This window comes from Eriocheir sinensis, chromosome 17, assembly GCF_024679095.1.
Source record: "Eriocheir sinensis breed Jianghai 21 chromosome 17, ASM2467909v1, whole genome shotgun sequence".
In the NCBI taxonomy this organism is placed as follows: Eukaryota; Metazoa; Arthropoda; class Malacostraca; order Decapoda; family Varunidae; genus Eriocheir; species Eriocheir sinensis.
The window spans coordinates 21,739,658-21,761,901 of record NC_066525.1 but is presented as its reverse complement, the minus strand read 5'-3'; the positions used below and the strand labels follow the sequence as shown (position 1 = coordinate 21,761,901).

Here is a 22,244-nt window from a genome sequence, read left to right as displayed (position 1 = left end):
CGATGTAACACATTGGTGCGCAAAAGTTTTTTCAATAATAAAGTCGTCGATCACTGGAATAGACTCCCACCGTCAGTTGTTAGCGCACAGAGTATCAATAGCTTCAAGTCTTCATTGGATAAGTACTTCAGGGATATAAGATTATACTGACCCTTCTTCGTATGTTTTCAGACAGATTGCAGCAAGACGTCAACCTAAATTCATATTATTCTCCCCCACAACCTAGATTACAAGTAGCGTTAGTTAACAATAGAGTAAAGCAACAGTTAATGTCCGCATGACAGGTGGAGTGAGGTGTGGGTGCAGTAAGGTGACAGGTTACTGGTGCCGTGCCTAGTACCGCCGGTAAAACGAGGATCAAGCCTCCACCTGTGCCCCTGAAACTACACCTCACCCATCGTGAGTATTAGGGGGGATCCTGAGGCTGCCCTGTGTAGGCCACTCGTCCTCTTCCATTCTCCTTGTGTTTCTGTTTCTTATGTAATGAAGTCATTTTCCCCCACAGCTTAGGTTACCAGTAGTATAAGTTAAGGGTAGTAATTTCCTCTTATTTCTCTCTTTACTGTAAAATTTCCATGTCCCTTTCTTCCTTAAAGGTACATGGTGTTCTAACTATTTCCTGCCGGCACGTTGCCGGAGGGAGAGGTGGGTGGGGAGGAGCCTTCATCTTTTCTGTCCTGTCCTACCACACGTAGATTACTAGTAGTAGCGGTAGTAAACAGACACCCTCGCCATAGACCGATAGGTCTTCTGGTGTCTGTTCTTCCTATGTATTACCAGCTGTTCCCTGAGTCGGACACTGTGTTTTATGGCTCCTGAACGTGGCCCACAGGCGGGGGTGGGAAGTTACTGGGCAACGGGACGGGGTTGGCGGGGAGACGGGAAGTGAGGGGATGTGCGTGGGTAGCGATGGGGGGAGGGGGGTACGTGCTCTCTAATGTTTACCCTCGTACTTGAAAACTGACCCACTGCCGCCCATCCCGACCCGCTATCTAGAATTCACCACTCCCTTATACATCCCTGACATTTAAACATATTTGACATACTGAGAAAGTATATTGGATGATGTACTCTCTCCCTCTCCCTCTCCCTCTCTCCTCTCCACTCTCCCTCCCTTTCCCCCTCCTCCCTAGACATTGCATATTTGGATTTTCAGAAAGCATTTGACAAAGTCCCTCACAACCGCCTCCTTAGTAAATTGCAAGCTCACGGTAAAAATGGTAATATTCATAAGTGGCTCAAAGATTGGCTTACCGACCGTAAACAGAGTTGTTATGAATGGTATATCATCTGGCTGGCGAGATATCAAAAGCGGTGTTCCACAGGGGTCGGTGTTGGGACCTGTTCTGTTTTTAGTGTACGTAAATAACACTGACGAAGGGCTATCGTGTAAAATATCGAAATTTGCCGACGACACAAAAATAGCCAGCAGAGTCACTACGACAATGGATAAAGAACACTTCCAAGCTGATCTCGAACGTTTAAGTAGTTAGGCACGAACATGGCAAATGAATTTCAATATTAAAAAGTGCAAGGTTATGCATATCGAAATCAACAACGATCGTATTCATTATCAAATTAACGGAGTGCAACTCTCTGAAGCCAACAAAGAAAAATATCTGGAGTAATAATTTCGAACGATCTTAAACCGAGTCAACATTGCACAGAAGTAATAAAAACTGCCAACAAACTGATCGGATTTATTGGTCGTACATTTGAACACAAATTAGAAAAAGTAATATTGATACTGTACAATTCGTTTGCTCGCCCACATCTTGAGTATTGCGTTCAGTTTTGGTGTTCCTATTACAGAGAGGATATTGATAAACTCGAGAGGGTGTAGTGTCGAGCCACTAAAATGATCCCTAGACTGCGAAACAAACCATACGAAGACAGACTTAAAGAGCTTAACTTATTCAGCTTATCACAGCCCAGGCTAAGAGGTGACCTTATAGAAGTGTTTAAAATTTTCTGGGGATTCGATAACGTTAATGTTCATGATTATTTTAGTCTCTCAATCAAGTGTAACAAGAAACAATGGATACAAAATAACGAGGAAGCGTTTCAACTCAAATGTATCAAAACACTTCTTCAACCGTGTCATCAATGTATGGAATGGTTTGCCTCAAAACGTCGTCGAAAGCGAAACTATTTGCACGTTCAAAAACCGACTAGACAAATATTTAGAAGCTAACCCGAACATCCGCTATTTTGCTCCGGTCTAACAGAAAGTGGTGTTAGCTTAGTTGTCGTGTATGATGTTGTCGTGTATGATCTTCCTTCTGTCCATGTAAAATTCCGTTGTAGTTTTTTCTATACTACATTGTATTCTTCCTTTTCATGCCAGCCTCGGCTGGAGGAGCTGGTGGGAGGGGAGGAGCCTTCGCCTCTGCTGTCCTGTGTCTCTGACTTGTAGATTAGAGTAGATGGTAGCAACAACAAACAACCTAGTTAGGACCAAGTGGTCTGTTGCTGTTTGCTTTTCCTTTGTACTCCCTCTTTCCCTCCCTTCCCCTCTCTCCATCTTTCCCTCCTTTCCCTCAGCTCTGGCTTCCAATTTTCCACCTTTCAGCCGTCCGCCACAGATTCGACGGTCGCGCACGGCCGACGAGAAGACGTGGGGACACGGTTTGCCTTCTTCCGTAACCCCTGAGGCACTGACCCAATATGCATCGTTACAACAGTGATTTTTCAAACTGCCGGCCAGCACACGGCCTCTCTCAACCAGCAGTAATTCGTAATTAACACCTGCATCGTCACTGGCACCGTGTTGCACTATATATCGTTACATTCACTGCACGTTCACGCGTACAAAGGTATACAATCCATGGCAGTATCGGCTGTAGAACCTAACTTATGACACAAAGTAACAGAGCTAATCACAGCACGTCTTCTCCCTACGCCACAACTACTACAACTACCCCTACCACTACTATTGCTGCTGCTGCTACTCCTACTACCACTACTACTACTACTACTACTACTACTACTACTACTACTACTGGTACTACTACTTTTTTCTTCTTCTACTACTACTACTACTACTACTACTACTACTACTACTACTACTACTACTACTACCACTACTACTACTACTACTGCTACTTTTTTCTGTTACTTAAAAGATACTACTACTACTACTACTACTACTACTACTACCCTTACTAATACTAATGCTTCTGTTTCTACTACCACTACTACTACTTCCACTATTACCACTACTACTACTACAACTACTACTATTACTACTACTACTACTACTACTACTACTACTACTACTAATACTACTACTACTGCTACTACTCACTACTACTACTGCTCCTGATACTTCTACTACTACTTTTACTATTACCACTACTACTTAAAAATACCTCTTCTACTACTAATAATAATTCTACTACTATTACCCACACTACTACTGCTGCTCCTGCTACTTCTACTACCACAACTACTACTTTACTATTACCACTACTACTACTTAAAGATACCTCAACCCATGTTTATTTTCCCCGACACATGGAAACATGGAAACATGGAAATGCAGGCAACAAGCCTATTGGCTCATTACGAGGTCGCCCTTGGGTGATTTAATCTGTTCGAACGCCACTTGGGGCTTGGTGAGCAGATGAAAGCACCTCGATACTGAGGATCAGATGGAAGACCCTCGTTATTCAGTTTACTCCTGACGCAGCTAAATGACGGTCTATTCTATATTTGAAGGAGTTGATGGTATTCGCCTGTAATACTTCTTATGGAAGATTGTTCCAGAGGCGGATGAATCGGATTGAAAGAAACTCCTCCAATGTCTGCATGTGTTACATCGACTCGACTGAATGGGTAAACCGTTATTTCTAGTTCTTGAGTTGGTTTGCAGTTCAAAGAATTTGGAGTAATCGACGTTACTGAACTTTTTTAGATACTTGAAGACTTGAATCATATCCCCTCGTAGGCGTCTTTTCTCCAATGTAAAGAGATTGAGTCGCTTGAGTCGTTCCTCGTACGGTTGAGCCCTGAAGGTTGGAATCATCTTTGTGGCGCGTCGTTGAATCCTTTACAGTAAAGCAATGTCCTTTCTGTAATTGGGAGACCAGAACTGCACTGCATACTCGAGGTGCGGTCTTACCATGGAATTATACAAGGATAGCATCACGTCTGGTGTTTTACACTCGAAGTTCCTCGCTATAAACCCGAGCATAATGTTGGCCTTGTTGTATGCTTTTTTACAGTGATTCGCGTGTTTCAGGTCACTGCTGATAGTGACTCCAAGATCCTTTTCCTTCTGCATCGCTTGCAGAGGTCTCCCATTCATGATGTATGTGTGGTTACTATTTTGGGACCCAATGTGCATGACTTTGCATTTGTCAACATTAAAAGACATTTGCCATTTTTCCGACCATTCGATAATGTGATTGAGGTCTTTCTGAATGATTTCGCAGTCGGTCTTTGTGAGGGCATCTCCACCCACCTTGGTGTCATCTGCAAATTTCGATATTGTGGATTTCAGTCCTGATTCTAGGTCATTGATATATATGATAAAGAGGATGGGTCCCAGCACTGACCCTTGAGGTACTCCACTCAGGAGGGCTCCATAAATTGGAGGTCAATAGCTCCAACTCTGTTCGCTAATGACTGTGGCATCCAAGCGTATCACTAATACTACTTAGCACTAAATCTGTACATAACACCTTATCATCTATTGCGTCTAGATCTCCCTCTCCGTCCATACTCATGTCGCTCCCGACCCACCTTAATGTCACTCCACCACTTTGGCCTCATGCTTCATATTGGAAATGTTGGTGGCTTTTTGGTCAGAGTGTCTGGTGCCCTTGAGACATACCATTGTCGACCTGAGCAGGGAGAACAAGAGGCTATACCTCATCCAGGCGACGACGTGGCTTCTTGGCTGATACTTCTTCCCTTAGATCAGTTCCACGAGTCGTGCGTAGAAACATCGGGCCCTGAGACCCATCCTGTCGAATGTGATAGGGGGCTGAAACTGCCCTGATCCACATGCTGGATTCTTTCACCGTAAGCTTTTGTCTTCTGCTCGTGTCTGTGGTGGGCGGCTTCCAGCGAAGTTCCAGGGGCACCCCGCGGTAACAGGCAGCCATCGGGTCGAATATGCCTTCTTTCCGCGCACCCAGAATCCACGGGCACTTACATTAACCCGTACATGAGGTATTAGCCGTCCTGTATCTAAGGTGTTCACCGTCCAGGGGGAGCAGTGCCGGCTCGGTAGTGACGTCTTGGCATACCTCCCCGAGCATGCTGGCTGTCAGATCCCTCATCTCATCGTGTCGGATACAGACGAAGCCTCCCTTCTTGCATGTCATTTTTTTTTTTTTTTTTTTACGTTGTTGCCTATTGCGCCGGTAGGCATCTTCCCGGTGGGGCCTGATGGTCGGCCCAAGGCTTCTTCCAGGTGGGGCCTGATGGTCGGCCCAGCCCGTTCTGGCGCAGGCGAGTGTTTATAGTGGCGCCATCTTGCGTTGGCTCATGCTGCCCCCCGGAACTCGTTCTTGATTCGCTTGGACGGCTTCCTCTAGAGTCCGGGTTGATGGGTGGTCTTCAGGACAGCGTGTGGGTAGTTTTAAGCCACTCGGCGGTGACTGAAAAATCCGAGTGGTAGCGTGAGGATTCGAACCCGCGTCGTCCATCACGCGGCGAATGTGGGTCCAGTACGCTATCACTTCGGCCACCGCCTAGTGTGAATAACATCATTCGGTGATCCACATGCACAGAGAGCAGGCAGCCCCTCAATCGGCCAGCCATATCTCAGAGAAACGGTGTCGACAAATTCTTGTTTGTTGAGGCTGAAGCCTTTTGCTCTGATTAGTAGCGACGTTAGCCGGTTAAAGGCGCCTGCCTCCTATGTCTCCTTTTGGGCCTGGTGTCTTTCTTTTAAGATTCTTCTTTTAATTTTTCTTATTTCACTTTGGTCTATTTCGCCGTCTGCCTCCTGAGCGATGATCCTGTTGGTGAGGGATCTGGTAAGGCTGATGGAGTTTTGGTTCTCCTTATCAGCCAGCTTCTCAGGGTTGGTGATCCCCATTCCGCCCAGTCTTGGAGGAAGTGCTATAGCATATCCCTCTCCTCCTCCCCCAAAGCGCCGGTAAGAATACATTCTTGATGTCATTATCCAGTGGTCGGAGGAATGGACTGATAGGCCGAGGGCGAAATAGACCAAAGTGAAATAAGAGAAATTTAAAGAAGAATCTCAGAAGAAAGACACCAGGCCCAAAAGGACGAGCTGGACCGTTTAACACACAACCTGTCCACATAAATGTGTGGTTCTGTCCCGGCAATGGCAGCTATTTCCTTCACCCACTGAGCTGCGTATTCCTTCTTGCACACCTTTGTCCCGATCACTGCACCTAAGTGTCGCTGTCCGTCCTTTGTCACAATGACTCTGCTGCTGCTAAAACTAATACTACAATCAAATCAGTAAAATCGGTCGCTCAACGAGTCTCTTTCAAATGAGACATTTCAAACAACAGTAACATCTCTGTAATTGAAAGAATGGTTTTTTTTCATTAACAAGAGTGTTTTAATTTTGCAAGTGATGCAAAACTACAATTAAAATTCATCCTCTAATAGCTTATCAGGTTACTGCAGTGTAGTGACTGTGCAATTTGAAAAGCCGCGCCGCCGTCTCTGTTATTAGATAACATCTGGATAGTAGGGTAATTTGGATCGTGTGTGTGTGTGTGTGTGTGTGTGTGTGTGTGTGTGTGTGTGTGATGTGTGTGATGTGTGTGATGTGTGTGTGTGTGTGTGTGTGTGTGTGTGTGTGTGTGTGTGTGTGTGATATGTGTGTGTGTGTGTGTGTGTGTGTGTGTGTGTGATGTGTGTGTGTGTGTGTGTGTGTGTGTGAAGAGTGGATTATTTAGTGGAGTATTCGGTATTAGTATTCCCATAGACTTCACAACTAGTTGACGGGAAATCTCTTCAGTCTTGGCTCGCTGGCTTCGCGTAAGGGGCCGATTGTTATGGCGACTTTCACTGCGACAACTCAAACACACTCTGCGTTCTTACTCCGAATTTAAGTGGAAACAGGACGAAATCTTCAAGTTTTAGTGCATACAAGCAGGCAGGAGTGTCTCTAGAGTGATTTGGTCGAGGATTCAAGGTAACTTATATAAAATAGCACCATGCGTGCACTTTGAAAACGTTGTGTAAAAAATGGCAAATTTGCGTAACTTTAGGTTGAAATCTTTACGTAAAATGAATGATAACTGTAGGATAGTGAAGTCCACAGTTTTACGTATTAGGAAACAAGAAATGTACGTTTAGTTAGTGCCTACATGGCAACTCAGCTCAGTTCCCGCGTCGCCTAACTCGCCTTAGGCACGCAGTCAGCTGGGCACTTCCCCTCTGTAAAGGATTATCGCTGTCCTGCCTCTGTTTACTCTCCAAGTAAAGGACCTACAGTTATTCATCGTCTCTGTACCCTTCCCCACAACTGCAAGGATCCAGAGGACGATACAAGAAGACACAGAAGGCAGTGGATCGAGTGGAAGTGACGGAGGAGACACAAGATATGAGGACGCCGCGACCCCGTGGAGTAAACTGTGGAGGAGCCGTACTACGCCATCAGTGCAGTGACTCAGTGTTGTGTGCAGTATAGTGGTGTGTTCAGTGCAGTGTGGTAGTGAGGGGGCTGTTCACTACGTCCTACGGGGGGAGGAAACTTAGCTGCACTGGGCAATAGGGAGCCCGGCGCAGTACATAACCACTCATCACGGAGTCTGGCCAGACACTGTCGCTGTGCCCCGCCGCGCCACCATCGCTGCTGCTGCTCACGGTCAAGGCCACGTTCCACCCCACCCCCTCCCTACCCAAACACGATGCCAAACACGATGTTGCCACTGCATACACACTGAATACCACCTGCACACACACAACTCCACGAACTCCTGGGTGACACAATGACGGGTGGTGGAAGTAAATCAAAGAACACCCCACCGTCACCTGCTATAAGCTAATGCAGGTGACGGTGGGGTGTTCTTTGATTTTCTTCCACCACCTGTCATTGTGTCACCCAGGAATTCGTGGAGTTGTGTGTGTGCAGGTGGTATTTAGTGTGTATGCAGTGGCGTAAAAGCCGAATTTTTTTTTGTATGGACGCAGAAATGTCCAAATTACTAGTTTCTTTTTGCCCCCAAAAATGAGCAGTTGGCCTAAAATTACCTTATTATTTGAATGTAAAATTACACTGTTGTGCATAGATTAAAAAATCCAACATGGCGGCGGGCACAATACAAAGAGCTTCTTAAGTTAAAATTTCTTGTAAATAAATGCGAAAATCCGGGAATTTTGATACATATGAACGCCGACGGACGAGTTGCTCCTCGCCGCGGTCGGCAACTACGCCGGCTACCTGGCCAGGAAGGTCCAGGCCAACTCCTCTGTGGCCGAGTGCTGCAAGCAGGAGCTTGCCCAGCAGGAGGAGATGAAGATTACCGTGGAGCTCGAGAGGGGCGACCCGCCCTCTGTGATGTTCGACGCCCTGGTCGAGCTGGTCGACAGGGGAGAGCTGGAGACGGGCCGGGCGGTCCTGAAGCGGCCATCTCTCCCAATGGCCCACATGGCGTCCTTCGGGATGTCGCTGTGGGACTCCCTGATGTGCAGGGAGGACAAGAAGGAGCGCAGGTTGAGGTTCCTCTCCCTTGCCATGCGCCACAGGGACGGGTTCAGGCACCTCCTGGAGTTCCTGGCGGCCTCAGACCCGACCTTGCAGGGGTACAGGTGCCAGGAAGGGCACAACCTGGCCAACACCATCTTGCCGCACATCAGCAGGTCCCTCTTCAACTGTTTCGGTGCTAATTTCTCCAAGGACGTGACCTCAGAAGCGAGGAAGAACAAGGCCTTGAAGCAGCCGACCGGCAGGAAGAGGAGCAGTATCGAGGAGGGCAGGAAGGAGACGGCGAGGAACAGGGACGTGTACAAGTCCAGGAAACTGACCGGGGCCCACAAGTCATAGGCCAAAAGGCTAAAGTGATTGTTCACGGACGATGGCCAGAAAGCCGGCAAGACGTGCTGCGGCAATAGTGACATCGGAATTCAACCAAAATAAGTTGTGATTGTATATAGAAAAATGAATATTTTGCTTTTGTTGAGTAAAATTAAGATGTTTCTGCATGCTTTCCTCAAGTATTAAGTTTCTAATGTGAAAATTAAGTGATTTATTAGATGTTAAAAACTTACGTAAAAAATTGCACTAAATAAAAAAAAAATAAGTAGCTATTTCGGGCAAAAACTTATAAGATATGCTAAATATTGCTATTGATTCAGAAAATATAAGTGATTATCTCTGCATTTGGTGATGTTTGTGCATCTAGCGTAAAATCTGATGATTTTATAGCCTTTTTAAGTTTTGTTATACTTATATAAAAAACAATTAATCGGGATTTTATTAGGGAACGACTTTGAATTTTTTGATACCGCTGCTCATGGAGACTCATATATGCCTAAGGGAGGTGCCTGTTTTAGTTTCAGGTCGCTAGCTGCTTTGGTTTTGAAAATATTTAAATTTTAAATTTTTGAAAATCGGCCCCCTGCGAATCGGCCCCGCACCCCGTTTCCCGTCAAGAGATTGTGAAGTCTATGGTATTCCAATACATTTAAGTACTGTATTTGGGTCCATTCGTATTCGTATCGAATAATTATTGATATCAATCAAAGTATTCTCATTCGTATTCAAGTAAAAAGGAGAAGTATTCGTATCCTGCGAATGAGCTGACAAATACCTCAAAACATAAACTTCCTTTGGACCCATCGAAAAAGTGGTGCTTTTGGTATTCCGCTTCAGCTCGGTGGGATGATCTGAGGATGCACTTTTCCAATTTGCCGTGGAATGATTACTGCTTCCAGGAGAGGGATCCCTCTGTGTGTGCCCAACGCATTACGAACGTGATGTTCTATGGATTAGAAGCACACATTCCACCTACTTTCTCTATATTAAAATGCCCTGGTTCAATCACGCTTGTTTTCGTGCTATCAAAGACAAAGGCAGCTCACAAAGTTACCAGAGGCTTCTCATTCCTGATAACCATGACAATTACATCTTTGCCCTGAATCGTGCCAAATCTTTTCTCCGATATACCAAAAACACTTTCATCAATATTAAATGATACCAGCTGATTTTTCTCTTAATTCTTCCAGGGATTTATGGCACAAACCATAAATATCTCGAACAATTTCATATCTTCATCTTTCCTACCTCTCCTTAATCCTGACGGCACCACCGCAGTTTCAAATGTTTCAAAGATTGAACTCTTCGCTGGATGATTTACGGCATATTCATCCTATTCATCCCCCCCTCTGACTCCACTATGCCTGTTATTAAGAATCTTAAGAATGATAATTTATATGCCCTCTCTGGCCTGAATCCTCAGAAGGCTTATGGACCTGATGGAGTGTCTCCTATTGTCCTTAAAAACTGCTTCCGTGCTGACACCCTGCCTGGTCAAACTCTTTCGTCTCTGCCTTTCAACATCTACCTTTCTTTCCTGCTGGAAGTACGCATACATATAGATTTTGCCTAAGAAGGGTGTATTCTACTGGTGATCTGCTTCCCTTCCTAACTGACTCTTGTTCATCTTCTCTTAACCGTTTCGGTGAAACTTTTGCTATCCTCCTACGGATTTTATCCCTCTCTCAGTACTTAAACCTCATGTTTCCTTTTTGGCCGTTCTGTCTCTGCTGTGGTAGAAGGCCACTTTTCTTCCCCAAAGCCTATACACAGTGGTGTCCCTCAGGGCTCTGCCCTATCTCTTTCTGCTGTTCATTAATGATTTTTCCAAAACGATCTGTCCTATCCACTTTTATGCCGATGACTCTACTCTGCATTGCTCACCATCTTTTGATAGAAGACCCTCCAAAGAGGAACTACAACGCTTAACTTCACGACTTATTATCATTTCCGATTGGGTCAAGAACTTAATGTCCTTCAACGCCTCAAAAACTCAGTTTCTCCATCTGTCAATTTGACACAATCTTCCAAACACCTATCCCCTATTATTCGATAACATACAGTTGTCACCTTCCTTTGGAATAATCATCCTCGGTCTATCCTTAACTCAAAATCTACACTACGAACCTCATGTCTCCGCTCTTACTAAATCAGCTCCCTCGAGGTTGAACGTATTGCATCGTCTTGGCCACCCATTTTTTCCCCTCCAAGATGCTATCCATAGGCAAGGGCCTTGTCCCCCCTCGTATGGGTTATGCATCTTATGTGTGGGGGAACTCCACACACACAGCACTCTTGAACAGAGTGTAAGGCTCTTCGTTTCAGCAACTCTCCTCTTCTTACTGACATCTTCTATCTCTCAAGTTCCGCCGCCATGTTACCTCTATCATTTTTCGATATTTTCATGCTGACTGCTCTTCTTATCTTGCAGACTGCATGCCTCCCCCCTCTCTCCCGGTCCCGCTGCACTCGACTTTCAACTCTAGATCATTGCTATACTGTTCATATCCGATATGCAAGAGCTGATCACCAAATTAATTTTTTTATGCACTATATGTGGTAAACTTTAGAACACTATACCTTCGTCTGTATTTCGTCCTGCCTAAGACTTGATCACTTTCAAGAGGAGAGTATCGAGACACCTCTCCACCCGAAAGGGACCTTTTTTGAGCCACTCATCTATATTCTCTTTTATAGGGCCAGTGATTATCAGACTCTTTTTTCTCAATAATGTTTTGCCTTTGAGCTGTTCCCTTTACTCTAAAATATAAATGTCATTAAGTCATTCACACGGCCGGTTCATTACACACGACAACATACATGCTGAATCACCACTCGGGAGGGGGGGTATTTGTGTGTGTGTGTGTGTGTGTGTGTGTGTGTGTGTGTGTGTGTGTGTGTGTGTGTGTCTATACGACTGTCAGATATAACGATATCACTAGTGTAAATGTTGAGGCTAAAATCGTTAAATCCAGAACAGATAGGTAATGGAATAAGCATACACATGCATACTTCTATGCCAATTCTCTCTCTCTCTCTCTCTCTCTCTCTCTCTCTCTCTCTCTCTCTCTCTCTCTCTCTCTCTCTCTCTCTCTCTCTCTCTCTCTCTCTCTCACCCCTCGTCAGTCACACGGATTTACAAGGATAAATGCCACTTTACTTTCCTCTTTTCTCCTCTCCTTCCTATTCGTCCTCCATCTCCATCTCTCCTTGTTTCTCCTCCTCTTCCTCCTAATCCTCCGTCTCTTCCTCTTGCTGTTGCTTGTCTTCTTCCTCGTCCTCCTGCTCTCCTCCTCCTCCTCGTCCACCTCCTCTTCCTCCTCCTCCTCCTCCTCTTCGTTTTCTCCCTCTTGCTTCTACTAATTATATCAATATCAAGAGAGAGTGCGAAGGGAAAATCAGAAAACAGAAACGCAAGCATGAGATAAAAATATCACTTTAGTCTAAAAATATCCTAGGTTATTTTTCAGTTACATAAGAAACAAAAAAAATGTTAAGAGTAATATCGGCCCACTATTAGACAATGGCGACATAGTTAGCGATGATAAAGGTATGGCGTCGGTCCTAAATTCAACCTTTAGTAGCATATTCACAAAAGAGAACATGCCATCGATCCCAGCCCGAAGATATATTCTCCAAGGCCCTGAAGAACATAAGCTTGCGCTGACCGAAATTGATATCAGTGAAGTGCGTGCGTACCTGCAAAAAATAGATCCAAATAAATCTCCGGATCCCGACAATTTATCTCCTCGCGTGTTAAGAGAATGCAGTCAACAGCTAGAATTACCCATAACGTTGATGTTCAACAAGTCATTAGCACAGGCAAGCGTGCCCCTTGAGTGGAAAAAAAGCCAATGTTACCCCGATCTTTAAAAAAAAGGAGATAAAAAACAAGCCAATAATTATCGTCCTATCAGCCTTACGTCTGTCTTGATTAAAGTATTCGAAAAAATAATCAAGAATAAAGTGACTACGTTCCTCGAAACAAATGATTTGATAACTGATAATCAGCACGGATTTCGTAGAAATCGATCTTGCCTTACCAACTTCTTAACTTTGTTCAACGACGTTTATTCAGGTTGGGACACCCGAGCCCCATATGAGGTAATTTACCTAGACTTTCAAAAAGCGTTTGTCAAAGTTCCCACGTCAGGCTCATTTCAAAACTGCGTTCCCACGGTATAAATGACCCTGTGCACGTGGATTCATGACTGGCTCACACACAGACAACAGCGTGTACTTCTTAATGGTGAAACATCCGATTGGCAACCTATAACCAGGACCAGGACCAAGGTTCGGTCCTGGGGCCAACACTATTCATAATTTACGTGAACGATCTAGAGACTGATATCCTATAAAAAGTAGCCAAATTCACCGACGACACCAAATTAGGAGGTACGGTAATGAACAGTAAAAACTGAGAGAATATTCAATCAGATTTAATAAGACTTGCCGACTGGAGCGAAAATTGGCAAATGTGTTTCTACGTAGATAAATGTAAAGTAATGCACATAGGTGAAAAGAACCCTAACTTTAAATATCAGATTCAAGGACATGAGCTCAGCGAAGTATAACAAGAAAAAAATCTTGATGTAATCTATTCATTAATACGCTAAGGGCTAAGGGTTTGTGAGTGAGATTTGAGGCACTTAAACCCATCGTAGCAAAATTGCTTATTTGGGCTAAGTTTATTTTTTTAATTTTTTTTTATTTATTTATTTATTTATTTATTTATTTATTTATTTTTTTTGCTGAGGGGGAGTATTGTAGCGGGCATCGCTACAAACCCAATCACGACGCGGAGTCTAAGCGCTTGATCCATACTGATCCTGTAGGAGGAAGAAAGAGATATTTTGGATGAAGAAGAAAAAAAAGGAGGAGGAGGAGATGATGAAAGAAGAGAACGAGGAAAGAGAGATAAATTGGAAGAAGAAGAGGAAGAGAGAGAGAGAGAGAGAGAGAGAGAGAGAGAGAGAGAGAGAGAGAGAGAGAGAGAGAGAGAGAGAGAGAGAGAGAGAGAGAGAGAGAGAGAGAGAGAGAGAGAGAGAGAGAGAGAGAGAGAGAGAGAGAGAGAGAGAAGGAGGAGGAGGAGGGAGGAAGGGAAAAAAAATTGAAAGGAAGGGGAGGAGGAGGGGGGATAGGGGGGATGAACTATTTCCCGAGAGTAGTATCTTTTTCCTTAGCAATGAAGGGGGGGGGGGGGGGGCGTGGAAAGGTGACCCCGTCCAATTCCGTGCAACTTTCACGGGTCCCCGCTTGTCTTAACATAACTAGGCTAAGGGCTTAGGGTTTCCGAGTGAAATTTGAGGCACTTAAACCCACCGTAGCAACACCAAATTTTGCCTATGGGCGCGGATTTGGCAGAAGTTTATTTATTTTATTTTATTTTATTTATTTGTTATTTTTTTATATTTTCTAGGCACTTAAACCCATCGTAGCAACACCAAATTTTGCCTATAGGCGCGGATGTGGCCTAAGTTTATTTATTTTTTTTATTTTTTTAGGCACTTAATCCCATCGTAGCAATACTAAATTTTGCCTATGGGCGCGGATTTGGCCGAAGTTTATTCGGTTTATTTTTTTTGACACTTATTATTTTTAGCCACTTAAACCCATCGTAGCAACACCAAATTTTGACCTATTTCCGCGGATTTGGCCGACGTTTATTCAGCTTAGGTTTGTTAAGCGATATAGCCCTTATTTAACGTGAAAACGGTAATTTATTCTCCAATTTCGAGCGAAAGGGACGTTTTTCCTGAGGGGGGAGTATTGTAGCGGGCTTCGCTACAAACCCAATCACGACGCGCGGAGCAGAATTATCAACGTCACGTGAGAACGGTGAGATTTCCACCCATCTTTACTGGATGGACAGTGTCGTCATGAAGAATGCCATTGTTCTGTTCCCTAGCAATTCGATGGATGTACATTAGGCATACATTATCAGGAAAGGTGAGTGATTTGGCCGAAGTTTATTCAGTTTATGTTTGTTAAGCGATATTGCCCCTATTTAACGTATACATTAATAGGCTAAGGGCTGAGGGTATGTCAGTGAATTTTGAGGCACTTAAACCCATCGTAGCAACATCAATTTTTGACTTATTTATTTTACTGCAAATAATATTTTTTTTTTTTTTTTTTTTTACAGCAAAGGAGACAGCTCAAGGGCACAAAAAAGTAAACATTAATAAAAAAAAAAAGCCCGCTACTCGCTGCTCCTAAAAAGAATCCAAAGAGGTGGCCGAAAGATAAGTCAGTTTCGGGAGGAGAGGTGTCCTGATACCCTCCTCTTGAAAGAGTTCAAGTCGTAGGCAGGAGGAAATACAGATGAAGGAAGATTGTTCCAGAGTTTACCAGCGTGAGGGATGAAAGAGTGAAGATGCTGGTTAACTCTTGCATAAGGGGTTTGGACAGTATAGGGATGAGCATGAGTAGAAAGTCGAGTGCAGCGGGGCCGCGGGAGGGGGGGAGGCATGCAGTTAGCAAGTTCAGAAGAGCAGTCAGCGTGGAAATATCGATAGAAGATAGAAAGAGAGGCAACATTGCGGCGGAATTTAAGAGGTAGAAGACTATCAGTATGAGGAGGAGAGCTGATGAGACGAAGAGCCTTTGCCTCCACTCTGTCCAGAAGAGCTGTGTGTGGAGCCCCACACATGAGATGCATACTCCATACGAGGGCGGACAAGGCCCCTGTATATGGACAGCAACTGTGCAGGGGAGAAGAACTGGCGGAGACGGTACAGAACGCCCAGCCTCGAGGAAGCTGATTTAGTAAGAGATGAGATATGAAGTTTCCAGTTGAGATTTTGAGTTAAGGATAGACCGAGGATGTTTAGTGTTGAGGAAGGTGATAGCTGGGTGTTGTCAAAGAATAGGGGATAGTTGTTTGGAAGATTGTGTCGAGTGGATAGGTGGAGAAACTGTGTTTTTGAGGCGTTGAAGGACACCAGGTTCTTCTTGCCCCAATCGGAAATAATAGTAAGGTCTGAGGCTAAGCGTTCTGCAGCCTCCAGCCTTGAGTCGTTAAGTTCCTGTGAAGTGGGTCTTCTATTAAAAGAAGTTGAATAATGCAGAGTGGAATCATCGGCGTAGGAATGGATAGGACAGTTCGTTTTGGAAAGAAGATCATCAATGAACAACAGAAAAGAGTGGGAGATAGGACAGAACCCTGTGGGACACCACTGTTAATAGATTTAGGAAGAACAGTGACCGTCTACCACGGCAGAAATAGAACGGTCAGAAAGGAAACTGGAGATAAAGGTACAGAGAGAAGGATAGAAACCGTAGGAGGGTAGTTTAGAAAGCAAAGATTTGTGCCAGACCCTATCAAAAGCTTTTGATATGTCCAGCGCAATAGCAAAGTTTCACCGAAACGGCTAAGAGGATGACCAAGAGTCAGTTAAGAAGGCTAGAGGTCACCAGTAGAACGCCCCTTGCGGAACCCATACTGGCGATCAGATAGAAGGTCAGAAGTGGAAAGGTGCTTTTGAATCTTACGGTTAAGGATTGATTCAAAAGCTTTAGATAAACAAGAAAGTAAAGCAATAGGACGGTAGTTTGAGGGATTGGAGCGGTCACCCTTCTTAGGTACAGGCTGTGTGAAGGCATACTTCCAGCAAGAAGGAAAGGTAGATGTTGACAGGCAGAGGCGAAAGAGTTTGACCAGGCAGGGTGACAGCACGGAGGCACAGTTTTAAAGGACAATAGGAGGCACTCCATCAGGTCCATAAGCCTTCTGAGGATTGAGGCCAGAGAGGGCATAGAAAACATCATTTTGAAGAATCTTTATAACAGGCATAAAGGAGTCAGAGTGGGGATGAGTAGGAGGAATATGCCCAGAATCGTCCAGAGTGGAGTTTTAGAAAGGGTTTGAGAGAAGAGTTCAGCCTTAGAGATAGATGAGACGGCAGTGTTGCCGTCAGGACTGAGGAGTGGAGGGAAAGATGAAGAAGTGAAGTTGGAGGAGATGTTTTTGGCTAGATGCCAGAAGTCACGGGAAGAGTTAGAGAAAGCAAGGTTTTGACATTTTCTATTAATGAAAGAATTTTTGGTTAGTCGGAGAATAGATTTGGCACGATTTCGGCAGAAATGTAAAGTTCATAATTAGCATTAGTTTGAAGGCTCTGGTATCTTTTGTGAGCTACCTCTCTATCATTGACAGCACGAGAACAAGCGTGATTAAACCAAGTTTTTTTTAGCGTGAGGAGTAGAGAAAGAACGAGGAATGTATGCCTCCATTCCAGAGACAATCACCTCTGTGATGCGCTGAGCACACACAGAGGGGTCTCTATCCTGGAAGCAATAATCATTCCACGGGAAATCGGAAAAATACATCCTCAGGTCGTCCCACCGAGCTGAAGCAAAATGCCAGAAGCATCGCCTCTTCGGTGGGTCCAGAGGATGTACAGGAGCGATAGGACAGGATGCAGAAATAAGATTGTGATCGGAGGAGCCCAACGGAGAGAACAGTTTGACAGAATAAGCAGAAGGGTTTGAGGTAAGGAAGAGGTCTAGAATGTTGGGCCGATCTCCAAGACGGTCAGGAATACGTGTAGGGTGCTGGACCAACTGCTCTAGGTCGTTGAGGATAGCAAAGTTGTAGGCTTGTTCACCAGGATGGTCAGTGAAAGAGGATGAAAGCCAAAGCTGGTGGTGAACATTGAAATCTCCTAGGATGGAGATTTCAGCGAAGGGAGAGTGGGTCAAGATGTGCTCCACTTTAGAATTCAAATAGTCAAAGAATTTTACATAGTTGGTAGAGTTAGGTGAGAGATAAACAGCACAGATGTATTTAGTAATAGAATGACAGTGAAGTCTTAACCAGATGGTGGAAAATTCAGAAGAGTCAAGGTCGTGGGCACGAGAGCAAGTGATGTCGTTGCGCACGTAGGCGCAACATCCAGCTTTGGATTGAAATTTAGGATAGAGATAGTAGGAGGGAACAGAGTAGAGATTGCTGTCAGTAGCCTCAGAAACCTATGTTTCGGTAAGGAAGAGAAGGTGAGGTTTAGAGGAGGAGAGATGATGTTCCACAGAATGAAAATTAGAGCGAAGACCGCGAATGTTGCAGAAATTGAGAAGAAAGAGGTTCGAGGAGTTATCAAGACACCTCTCGGGTCGGCAGCCAGAAGGGGAGTCCTCCCTGGGGGAATTTGTGGTCCCCCCCCCAGGCGGGGACTCCGAGGCATTGCTTAATTGAGCCATTTTGAATTTTGAATTTTGGAAAAAGGTGTATATGTTATGTGAATGTAGTGTGGTGTGGATAAAGAGAGGATCTGTCTTTAGAGAGCATGCTGAACTACTCTCCGGTGTTGGTGAGACAATAGGGAAACGGTTAGTGAGGACATGGGAAGGGTCTTTGGAGGGCTTCAGCTCCCTTCTCACCTCCCATATATACCTCACCGGGAGTGGCTTGCGCCCGTTCGGTAGGTGTCTTCCTACCTACTCCAGCAAAATATATCACACTTTCGCATCAAATGCTTGGAAATCCTTTATGTGTTACATTTATCTGTTATCACAATGAAATAAAGACATTTCTATCATGCATTCATCCTTGAAAGATGTCCTCATTATATTTGAAGAAAATAGAGGTAGAGTAAAGAGACAGGGATGATCCCATACCTCTTCAGGCAGTGAAGGGGGAGGGGGGGGGGGGGAAGGGGAGGGGAATGGTGACCCCGTGCAATTTCGTGCAATTTGCACGGGTCTCCGCTAGTCTATCAGATTAATACGCCAAGGGGTGAGGGTTTGTAAGTGAAATTTGAGGCACTTAAGCCCATCGTAGCAACACCAAATGGACATGTTGCCGGTTCTGGGAAGAGCCTAGAAATGCATTGTGCCACGTACTAAATATAACGTAGTGCACATATTGCGTCCTATAAATCGCTAGTTGACTGGATATTGGAGAGATATCTCAAATTCTTCTCATCTCACGGGGAGAAGCCGCCATTAGTTCGTGACGTCATCAGGCTGAAGCGGAGTACAGCAGACGACAGTACCAGTGTTGTGTCCATTGTTTTTTTATCAGCTATGGCCACTCCAGCTCCTAACTGTGCCTGACAGGTATGTTATAGGTGCTTATAGAACACCTTAAGAGTGTTGGAAATGTGTTATATTATTAAAATGGGAGTGAAATCAACCGATTCGCCTCTGCTCTGCAGAAAATAGTTGAGTTCACGATTAAAAGTTAGTCCGAGGGGGAACTAAAGATAATAATCAAGGTTGAATTTAAATTAGTATTAAGGAAATTTACCTAGCCTAACCTAGAGAAAACAATGGCTCTAGATTCTAGAGCCATTGTTTTCTAGAGTCTAGAACGTCAGAGAGAGAGAATCAACGCCTGAAGATGAATAAGAAGAAAACGAATGGAGACCAATATTTTATAATCAGAGGACGTGAAAGTAGAGAGAATAGTTGAGTTCACGATGAAAAGTTAGTCCGAGGGGAAACTAAAGAAAGTTACTGCAGGATTCAATAGCACAGACAGAAATATCTTACGTGGAGTACTTTTGTCCGTATATATATATATACTCTTGAACATTGGCACGAATCACCAACGACTGCGGATTACGTCTCCAGGCATTGCTAGCCACTAGAAACTTACACCACAACACGAAATCTCGGAGTAACACAAAGTTGGCGGCCTGCCGAGTGCCTCGTGACGTCACGACTAATCAGCATCCGTTTCCAGGTCATGTGATTTTTCCTCAACTTTAATCCATATTTTATACCACATTTACTATTATACATGAAGAAAAAATAGTACCATAGCTGAATTTAGGGCCTATTTTATCCATACAGACATAATTTGAAATACATATGTTGACCAGAAACATGTCCATTTTACCTATGGGCGCGGATTTGGCCGAAGTTTTTTTTTTTTTTTTTGGGGGGGGGGGGAGGGGCACTTAACACTTAAACCCATCGTAGAAACACCAAATTTTGACCTTTTGGCGTGGATTTGGCCGAAGTTTATTCAGTTTATTTATTTATTTATTTTTAGGCACTTACACCCATCGTAGCAACACCAAATTTTGACCTATTGCCGCGGATTTGGCCGAAGTTTATTCACTTTATGTTTGTTAAGCGATATAGCCCCTATTTAACGTGAAAACGGTAATTTATTCTACATAACATGAAAATTAATAGGCTAAGGGCTGAGGGTTTGTCAGTGAAATTTGAGGCACTTAGATTAAATCACCAAAGCGGGCAACCTCGTAATGAGCCAATAGGCTTTCTGTTGCCTGCATTTCCATGTTTCCATGTTTCCATGTTTCCTCCTCCTCCTCCTCCTCCTCTTCCTCACATACCTATATAATGTATCTCACATTTATTCCTACCCTTTTTTCCTCCATATTCATGTCTTTTTTTCTCATCTACTCCATTAAAAAGAAAAAAAAATTCATATGCACTTCCTCTCTCCCATATTTTCTTTCATGCATAACCCATAACACTTCCTCTTACCCCTTTTCTTCCTGCTCCTCCAGACATCTCGTGGCTGGTGATGACCTTCGCCATGCTCGGTAAGCTCGCCATCAGTGGCGCCTTCATGATCCTGTTCGTGTTCGAGGCTGAACTGCTGCCGACGGAGGTGCGTCTGCAGGGCCTCGCCGTCACCATCGTTTCGGCCAACATTGCCGCTGCATTGTCCCCATACGTGGCTGACTACCTGGTTAGTGTTGGTCTTCACCTCGCCTCACCTTTTGTTGATGTAGCTGAAGAATATGTCACTTCTTTCTCCACTTCTCTTACACAAAAAAGAAATACTATTTAAGGTTTATCGCACTACTGAATTCTTAACAAAGTTTTAAACTTTTCCTCATCTCGTCTGCACTTGGTATACACAAAAATATCACATAAATAAAACTGAGACTTTTTAGTTGTTGGATTCTTGAGAAGGACTTCTAAGTCATCTTGTGATCCTGTTTCATACGCAGGGTCCGCTGGTGCCGTGGCTGCCTTCCGTCATCTTCGGCCTGTCGTCCTTCGTAGCAGCATTAGTGCTGGTGCCGTTGCCGGAGACGCTGGGCCGGCCGCTACCTGACATGATACATGATCTCGAGAAGCTTTGGAGAAAAAAAGAAAAGCAAGTTATAGGGAGTTGTAATGTCATGCAGGAGTTGCTTAGGAGTATAATAGGAGTCAGATGGGTAAGGAACGAAATCAGAAAAAAAAGCTTATGAGGAACAGAGGTGAGAGATGGAAGACGATGAAACATCGTTAAAATGAATAAAATGGAGATGAGAAAATAGAAGAAAAGTGTGTGGAAATTGATGAAAGTTATTTATGAAGTAGGGAATTAAGGCTCTCCTTCATCATTCACCTTTGCCTCACTACATTATTATTTGCCTTCATTTTCTCTCCTTCATTTCCATCAATTCTTCACCCCGTCCTTCTTGATAATTATCGCTTTCTTTACTATAACTCATAAATCTTTTGCAGAAAAACTGACGCTGGAGATGATAGTCTGACGGACAAGCTGACGGCGTAGTAAAGAAAAGGAGAAGGAGGGGAAAAACAAGTTCAAGAAAAAAATAAAACGAAACGTGAAAATAAATGAACAATGAAGTGGCAAGGATGGAAGGGAAACGAAAAAAAACGACGGAAAGGAGGATAATGAAGAGGAAAAAGGACCTGGGAACACATTTAGCTCTTATAAGGAATCCATTATTACACTATGTGAATTTTTTTTGACTTTTTCTGTTCCTGGGCAGGTGTTATTTCCCTATTGCATTAGCCTGAAGTAAATTGAAAAGACCTGTTTGTCTCTTCAATATTTTCTTTTGATATGTCAAATTCACCCATTTTTCCTGTACCCACCTGGCCACCCCACCTCTACCCGCCTGGCCACTCCACCTGTACCTGTCTGGCCACTCCACCTGTACCTGCCTGGCCACTCCACCTCTACCCGCCTGGCCACTCCACCTGTACCTGCCTGGCCACTCCACCTCTACCCGCCTGGCCACTCCACCTCTACCCGCCTGGCCACTCCACCTGTACCCGCCTGGTCACTCCCCCTCTACCCACCTGGCCACTCCACCTCTACCCGCCTGGCCACTCCACCTGTACCTGTCTGGCCACTCCACCTGTACCTGCCTGGCCAGTCCACCTGTATCCGCTTCACCAGAGAGGAAGTAGCCATCCATGGAAGAGAACAGTGGAAGAAGGTTTTGAAGATACAGAATTACAGCTGATGAGAGAATCTTGTACTATCCTTACCACAGAGACCTTAATTAGTTGACCAGAGAGCTTGGTCTAAGAGAGTCATAAGCCG

The 22,244-nt window shown here is 44.4% G+C and overlaps 1 protein-coding gene across 1 annotated transcript in view; it reads left to right on the top strand.

The window, feature by feature from the left end:
- Positions 1 to 21,658, top strand: part of LOC127000083 (organic cation transporter protein-like) — a 66,840-nt gene extending 45,182 nt beyond the window's left edge. The window contains exons 6-8 of the mRNA XM_050863506.1: positions 20,458 to 20,642; positions 20,908 to 21,056; positions 21,413 to 21,658. Of these exons, the coding sequence (XP_050719463.1) occupies positions 20,458 to 20,642; positions 20,908 to 21,056; positions 21,413 to 21,461 (383 nt within the window). The 3' untranslated portion in view covers positions 21,462 to 21,658. The remainder of the gene's footprint in view (positions 1 to 20,457; positions 20,643 to 20,907; positions 21,057 to 21,412) is intronic.
- The last annotated feature ends 586 nt before the right edge of the window (positions 21,659 to 22,244 follow it).